General features: G+C 35.4%; 1 protein-coding gene across 3 annotated transcripts in view; it reads right to left on the minus strand.

Annotated features, from left to right (window-relative positions):
- Window positions 1-2,633: 2,633 nt before the first annotated feature.
- Window positions 2,634-8,572, minus strand: part of LOC144956159 (uncharacterized) — a 344,559-nt gene continuing 338,620 nt past the window's right edge. For all 3 annotated transcript variants that reach the window (XM_078886547.1, XM_078886545.1, XM_078886546.1), the window contains 2 exons: window positions 3,899-4,075; window positions 2,634-3,097 (listed from right to left, as the gene is read on the minus strand). In XM_078886547.1, coding sequence (XP_078742673.1) covers window positions 2,763-3,097; window positions 3,899-4,075 — 512 coding nt within the window. In that variant the 3' untranslated portion in view covers window positions 2,634-2,762. The remainder of the gene's footprint in view (window positions 3,098-3,898; window positions 4,076-8,572) is intronic.

The following is an 8,572-nucleotide window of genomic DNA, read 5'->3' on the forward strand; positions in this document are numbered from 1 at the left end:
GAAAAAAATATCATCTCCTAAAACTATAACTATACATTTGACATTTTTTTCCCAGCAAAGGACCCCGGCCAGGGTCAGGACAAAACCAAGTAATCTTATTCCAAGACAAAGACAGAAAGCAATTGGAAAACAGATAAGATGGGACAGAAGACACAGCTGGTACCTCCCTGCCCGCTATGGGAAGTAGGAACCCCACCCAGTGAACGGCAGGAAAGAGTATCGGGCGATCGATATTTGTCGTACAAGTAGCCAATACTATGAAAAATCACATAACAAACGTCCTCTATGAATGTAATGTAAATGTCGCTCCTGCTCGCAGCCTAGAGGAAATAAATAATAACAACGTGAAGTTTAATGTAAGGTTCAATTTAATAAACGATAACAGATTAAATGGACGTTTCGGGTTTCCCCTTTATCAACAAAACAGGATGAATGAAATACGTATTACAACCGAATGGGATTATAATGTTTCTTATTCTTTTGTTATTACGGTGAGTTGTTGGTTGTATCTTTTTTGAAAAAATCAGATGGTCACTCGTCAATTGTTTTTTTTTTTTTTTGTTTTTTTTTGGGTGGGATTTAGAATCGCCAGATAATAATATTCGTGCCGTTGTAAAACATTTTTTTAAAACCCAATAAAACACTGGGCAATCTGCAAATAGCGCACGATAATTTTTAAAAAGATAATAGAGCGAGTTATGAAAACGAAGTGTCCACACCATCACGGCGATTACAGTTGTTAGTTGTGTCTCTTGGATTCGTCCGATTGTTACAAGTCAATTGGTTGTTTTTGTGGAATTTAGAATTGCTAGATAATAGTATGAATAGACTTCGCGAAGTCCCAGGTTTTAGAGTTTTTCCCAAGATGAGGGTCAACTAAATCGATTGATATTTGAAGGACGAGTTTTCTGGCCAAATTTTTTAATATGTTTTTTTTTTCTTCAAAGAACTGTTTATAATCGTTAGAATTCATTCTAAATATCTGGTACAATATAATGAACAATCACTTCAGACTTGTATGTATCTTCTATATTCAAGGAGATTCGTGTACGCGCTTCAGCCTTATCTCACCATAAAATGAAACAAAACCCCCATGGTGCAACTTCTCTAAATAGGCGAAATTTTAAATTAAATTTAATCCGCCGTAAATTTGAGTTTATTTATCAACATGGTAACATATCATTGCGTAAAATATCTCTTTTAAAAAACAAAACAAAACAACATTTTAGTTGTATGAATGTAGGTAGATAGATAGGTTGGTATGCTGTTGCAATAATTCTATTGAATGCGTTTTAACAACATATGAGAGGAACAGTGTCTGTAATGAGTATATTGTATTTAAAGAAATAAATATTGGTAATAAATGTAAAGTATTATAATAACAACAGTATCAAGATTCATTGGTTAGATCAATTTCGAAAAAAACACACAATACGATAGATAAAGTTGAGACTGATGATGATGATGATGATGATGATGATGATGATGATGATGATGATGATGATGATGATGATGATGATGATGATGACGATGATGATGATGATAACAATGATCAAAGTGATTATAATATAATCATTGAGGAAACGGTTGGTAGCTTGAAAGTAATGCAAGTTGGAAAAACAGGAAAAGGTTCATAAGGAGGAATTTATGTCGTAATAACAATGCCAAAACAATGCGATGTGGAATATTAGATTTCAACGTATAATGCATCAAATTAATTCATTATTTTATATATATATATAATGACATATCTAGTATAATAGGGACATAAAATGCTCTCTCTCTCTCTCTCTCTCTCTCTCTCTCTCTCTCTCTCTCTCTCTCTCCCTCTCTCTATCCATATATATATTATATATATATATATATATATATATATATTTATATACCCTCTATTGAGTGAATGCGTTTGTTACCTTTTTTAAATCCCTTACCCAATGACTAGGGGCGGGAATAATTCCAATGGCCCACTTATATTAGACAGATATAGCTCTTGTGTTTTGGCTTATTGTTGTCTGTGAATTGCGTCATTTGTCAGTTTTATTCACTCATAGGAATTATCAAAGCCCTTTCAAAATATTGCGCAACTTTACATGCAAAACGTCCTCATAATATTGTTCAATATGAACCCTTGTAAAGCGCTTTGAGCACTTTAGTGAATATTGCGCTGTGTAAAAAGCTAAAGATTTTAAATGAGCATAATAAGCGACAAAAACATTCACCTAACAGATATATCTGTCTCTCTTCCGATTCATATTCGTTATATTCGTCATTATAATATTCCCATAACAATCTTACATAAGTTTAAAATGCTCTTTTACCAATCAAATACTCTCCAGGGGTATCTTTGTCTACAGTTTCAGACAGTAGTCACGCATTCACCAAACATATTCTTATCTTCCTCTCTTCAGATTCATATTTGTTACATGTTTACAATAACTCTCATAACGATCCCAAATATGTTTCAAATGGTTTATCACTAATCAAATTTTATACTCTCAATGGGTCCCTTTAGTGACCATGGCAACGGAGCGCGGTAGGTAGGTAGGTAGGTAGGTAGATAGACATCATTGTATGAATGACGTTGCTTGAAGTCCATACAGCACTAGCACCGCTTTCGATGAAATAATAATAATAATAATAATAATAATAATAATAATAATAATAATAATAATAATAATAATAATAATAATAATAAATTTGCACGTCGATTAATGAATGCGTAAACAAAGATAAAAACCCGCCCTCTCTTCAATTCAATTCAATCATACAAGATCTGACTTTGCAGACTGGTTTGAAATTGTCCGATGGTAACTTTTGGGCGCCACAGGCGGAGGTATCGCGTGCGCCCCCATTTTTGAAGGCTTCCCGTGACCCGCTGCGGAAAATTCGTAAATATTGGACGTTCTGTCGCTAATTTCGGAATGGTCGTCGAACTCGTCATCCGTCGAGTGATTTCGCCAGCTGAGGTACCCGCCGACGGCTATCAACAGGAAGAGGAAGGCGCCCACCCCTGGTAAGGCTGGAGCCCATAGCAACTCTAGGTAGTCTTCCTCTATCATTGTGACGAAGATGATGACGGAAATGCCTGCAGTGCATCCTGGGAAATGAGGGGGAAAGAAGAGGAAGAAGGAAGGGATCGTTAGGTGGATAATGATGATGGTAGTGTTGGTGGTGGTGGTGGTGGTGGCGATTGTAGAGGTGATTGTGGTGGTGATCGTCACAATGATGATGATGATGATGAAGATGATGATGAAGATGATGATGATGATGATGATGATGATGATAATGATGATGATGATGATGGTGGTGGTTGTGATAGTGATGATGATGATGATGATGATGATGATGATGATGATGATGATGATGAGATGATGATGATGATGATGATGATGATGATGATGATGATGATGATGATGATAATGATGATGGTAGTGATGGCGGTGACCAATTTTATTTGTTTTATATGTCTGCTGGCATTTATCATCATAATGCATCCTGCCTCGACTCGATACCATTATTAACGCTATGCGTTTTGGTATTGTCAATATTAAACCAACAAAAAAAATTGAGCTTTTTTATAGCGTAATCTCCACTAACGTGCTCAAAGCGCTTTACAATGGGTCCATGGCCAACAGCAACACTTAACATGTAGGACGGGACATGACGCCTGTTCAGGCGATATTATAATGGTTTCGGACAGAGACAACGCTGTTAACGGCCAGGTACTCATTTTACACCTGAGTACGGTGAGAGAATGTGAATAAAAGAGCCTTTTCCAAGGACTCAACTATACACCGAGCGAGGCTAGCTCGAACCTAAGACCTTCCGATCCCTAAGCGAGTGACGTCATATACCACAAGACCACATAGTAGCCGCACCACCAACCCATCCCACTTACCCGCAACGGCCGCAAACGTCAGGTAGGCGGCTTTGATGTGGATTCTCCGCCAGTTGGGCCGTAGCACCAGCATGATGATTTTGATGATGTAGAGAATGACGGTGATGAGGCCCGTGATGATGGACGGGATGATGAAAGCACGGGACACGAACAGCAACGATGGAATTCTCTCCACCTCTGGGGAATGACGGAAAGGGGGGGGGGGGGGGGGGGGGGGGGGGGGGGGGGAAAGAGCGGTAAGGATAAGTATGATATGTCGTTATATTATATAGTCTTCTTCTTTTTCTTCTTCTTCTTCTTCTTCTTCTTCTTCTTCTTCTTCTTCTAATTATTATTATCATCATCATCATCATCATCATCATCATCATCATCATCATCATCATCATCATCATCATCATCATCATCATCATTATTATTATTATAATTTAACCATTTTCATTGCCAATTGTTATAAATATCTAACTACAAGAATTGACGTGAATAGGAAAGTGACCAGAATACAATAGAGAATAACAATTTCGCGGCGGCGATGGGAGCTCGAGCCCGCGACCTTACTGGTACGACAACTCCGCCTGGCCGAGAAGAGCGTGGCTCTACTGTCTGAGTTATCCACCACACAGAGCTGAGCCACGATGCCCCCTTATGACTTCGCTTCAATCTAAAACCATTTTTTTTATATTAAAAAAAAATGTTTGCCTTTGGTTGAACCAAAATAATACCGGCTTGAAGAGACGAGTTGCAAATGAACTTATTGGGAAAAGAACATCAACAACAAAAATAAAAATAGAATAATAGATAAATAAATACATAAATAAATGCATAGATAGGTAAATAAACAAACAAACAAATAAATAGCTAAAAAAATAATTAATAAATATTTTAAAATGGATAAAACAAAACAACAAATGAATAAATAAATGAATAAATAGATAAATAAATCAATGAACAAATAAATAGATAAATAAATAAATAAATAAATAAATAAATAAATAAATAAATAAATAAATAAATAAATAAATAAATAAATAAATAAATAAATAAATGCAGAAATAATGAGGTTGTAACTGTAATATTGAATGTTTGTTTCGTCCTTTCTATTCGTATATTATTTTTTTTACAAAGCTACCATAAATAAGACGTTTTAGGAATGAGTTTGAATGATTGAGTTACATAATATCCAATTTGTGGGCCTTACTGAGGGCGTCATCGGAAACGTTCTCCGACCATAGCCGCTCTCCCATTGGTTGAAATTATTTTCACATTACCCAAAATAGCCAGAACTATCTACGTCCTAGAAATATGTGGGCAATAGTGTGGTCCAAAAATAATCACTTCGAATTAAATTAGGGACTGTCCAATCATTCTTGCCGTTTGCGAGGCTTCCAACATGGCGTCGGGTCACCTTCCGGAACATTTCGACTTCCGGTCACGAGTCTCATTTCCCGACATTAGCCGATCTCCCGGTCTAGTTGAGATCTTGGACGGGGTCAAAACGCCACGAGTGGTGCATGATAAGGGGTCTGCTCGTTTGTGACCGAAATAACCAATTTGGGAATGTTGGAAAGTCAAGAAGAGAGGACGTGGTGTAGTGTGTGGGCGAGATCTGTTTGTGTGAGTGTGTGAAGAATAGTGTGTGTGTGTGTGTGCTTGTGTGTGTGTGAGAGAGAGAGAGAGAGAAAGAGAGAGAGAGAGAGGCAGACAGAGAGAGAGAGGCAGACAGAGAGAGAGAGAGAGACAGGGGGGGGGGGTCGGAGAAGAGGGAAAGTGAGACAGTGAGTGAGATAGATAGATAGATAGATAGATAGATAGATAGATAGATAGATAGATAGATAGATAGATGCATAGATAGATGAATAGATAGATAGATAGATAGATAGATAGATAGATAGATAGATAGATGCATAGATAGATAGATAGATAGATATTATAGATAGATAGATAGCGAAATGCTATGAGAGAGGTGAGAGAAACAAAGAGAGAGAGAGAGGGAGAGAGAGACAGCTAAAGATATATATATATATATATATATATATTATATATATATATATATAGGGAGAGGAGAGAGAGAGAGAGAGAGAGAGAGAGAGAGAGAGAGAGAGAGAGAGAGAGAGGGGGGGGGGGAGAGGCAGAAAATTAGGAATTTTTCATGTTCCACTCGGTTTTGACCGAATGTGTTTTTGTGTATGTTAAGGTATATTCAATAACCTGGCATCAATTTATTAACTGGCCACGGTGAACTCAGCTTGACTATTAGACCAACCGAGAAAACATGCAAGTCGTCCCCAGCACGAGGCCCAAAACTCCCAGATTCATTTCAAGGGAAACAATCATGATAAAAAGTCAAAACAAATGAACTAATTTGAGTTATCTCCCGTTGATCGTATATTCGATACTCTTAAAAATGCGAAACCAGACGCGTTTAAATTTAAATGTCTCAAAGTGACAATTACAGATCATTGGTGTATGGTACGAGAACTGAAGAGGTGGGTATGAAAACGTTACAGACAACCCCCCCCCCCCCTAAAAACAAAAAAAAAACAAAACAAACAATACAAAAAAAAAACAAAAACAAAAAAAAAACACCAAAAAAAAAAACACGAACTTTTCTATAGGGCTATATCGACGTACACTTATTTGCAGGTCTGATAACCCATTTCCTTACAGGCTCATTGTTGTAATGGAAATCTAAAAAAAAAAAAAAAAAAATGACGCAAAATATTGTTCATTACAACAATATTAAATGGGGTTCGGATATCAGACCTGCATATATGCACACGTCGGGCAATATCCACTAAACATGCTCAAAGCGTTTTGCAAATGGTCCCTAGCTAACAACGACGGTCAACATAAACGGCAAAGCAGAAAGAAAGATACCAATAATATTAATAATAATAATAAATAATAATAATAATAATAATAATAATAATAATAATAATAATAATAATAATAATAATATAATAATAAATAATAATAATAATAATAATAATAATAATAATAATAATAATAATAATAATAATAATAATAATAATAATAATAATAATATAATAATAATAATAATAATAATAATAATAATAATAATAATAATAATAATAATAATAATAATAATAATAATAATAATAATAATATAATAATAATAATAATAATAATAATAATAATAATAATAATAATAATAATATAATAATATAATAATAATAATAATAATAATAATAATATATAATAATAATAATAATATCATCATCATCATCATCATCATCATCATCATCATCATCACAAAAAAAGCAACAGGCAGACTCAGTTGGTAGAGCACTCGCTTCAAACGTACAGGGACCGAGATCGATCACGGGTGCAGTATAATTTCATTCTGCCCCCCCCCCCCCCCCCACCCTTGCCCTTCCAGCAATGATTGGGTAGCTGGGTTCATTAGATCTGGCGGAAAGTACTTTGCAATATACTAACGTCCTATCCAAAGGGTGGCAGGAGATTGCTATTGTCCGTTTCACGCTATAAAAAACCGGGATAAACTCCGGCTCCATAGGCCCAATGGCTCAGAAGGACTACTTTACTCTACACAAAATCACATAAAATAAATAAATCAAATCAAATCAAATTCCCTTCATTCATCCCATAGGGGAAATTTGTCTTTAATTAGGGGTCTATTCCAAAGAAAGAGCAGCGCCGCAACGTGAGCTAGGACGAGGTCAGGTGACTTTCTCAAGGCCACACAGAGCAGCAGCGGCTGGTGATCGAACTCGGTACATTTCGGGTACGAAGCAAAGACCGTAATAATAATAATAATAATAATAATAATAATAATAATAATAATAATAATAATAATAATAATAATAATAATAATAATAATAATAATAATAATAATAATAATAATACACATTTATACAGCGCTCATTCTCGTGTAAAACACAAGCTCTGGGCACTTTACAATATAAATTTTATCAATTGTGAGTGAAATAAAAATGCAATGCAATGAATTCATAGCCAAATCAAGGATTCATAGCGTCAATAAAAGTACCGCTGAGCCACGCGGCCCCATTATCCGTTGTTGTATTGTATTATAGCATAGTGCTTGTATTGTATTATAGCATAGTGCTTGTATTGTATTATAGCATAGTGCTTGTATTGTATTATAGCATAGTGCTTGTATTGTATTATAGCATAGTGCTTGTATTGTATTATAGCATAGTGCTTGTATTGTATTATAGCATAGTGCTTGTATTGTATTATAGCATAGTGCTTGTATTGTATTATAGCATAGTGCATGGTTGACCATCAAAGATCGAGTGATCTCAGAATGATAAATGTAAATTATAAATAGCTTATAAATTTATTTTGAATTTAAAGGTTTCAACAGTCGTCACATCACTTCCCTCGTATGACGCACGGTAACTTAGTAACTGGTTCTAAACTATGGGCGGAACAATGGTGGACGCCCTTATGAAATAACTTCTCTGACGAGCATAAAAGTGTATCCAAGGAGAAAAACATAAATCTGATCATGTTTTGACTTTAAAACATTCTGATCACATTCTAACCAGCATGAAGAATTAAAAGTACCGATTTTCTTTGTTTAGAACCAAGCTGCTCGTTGTTGGGCGGACGTGACATCAGACTATTGAATCCTATTTTTATAGCCAACATATTTATTTATCTATGTATCAA

The sequence above is a fragment of the Berghia stephanieae genome, chromosome 10 (genome assembly GCF_034508935.2).
Source record: "Berghia stephanieae isolate SIO BIC M18660-M18661 chromosome 10, UCSD_Bste_1.3, whole genome shotgun sequence".
Taxonomy (NCBI): Eukaryota; Metazoa; Mollusca; class Gastropoda; order Nudibranchia; family Aeolidiidae; genus Berghia; species Berghia stephanieae.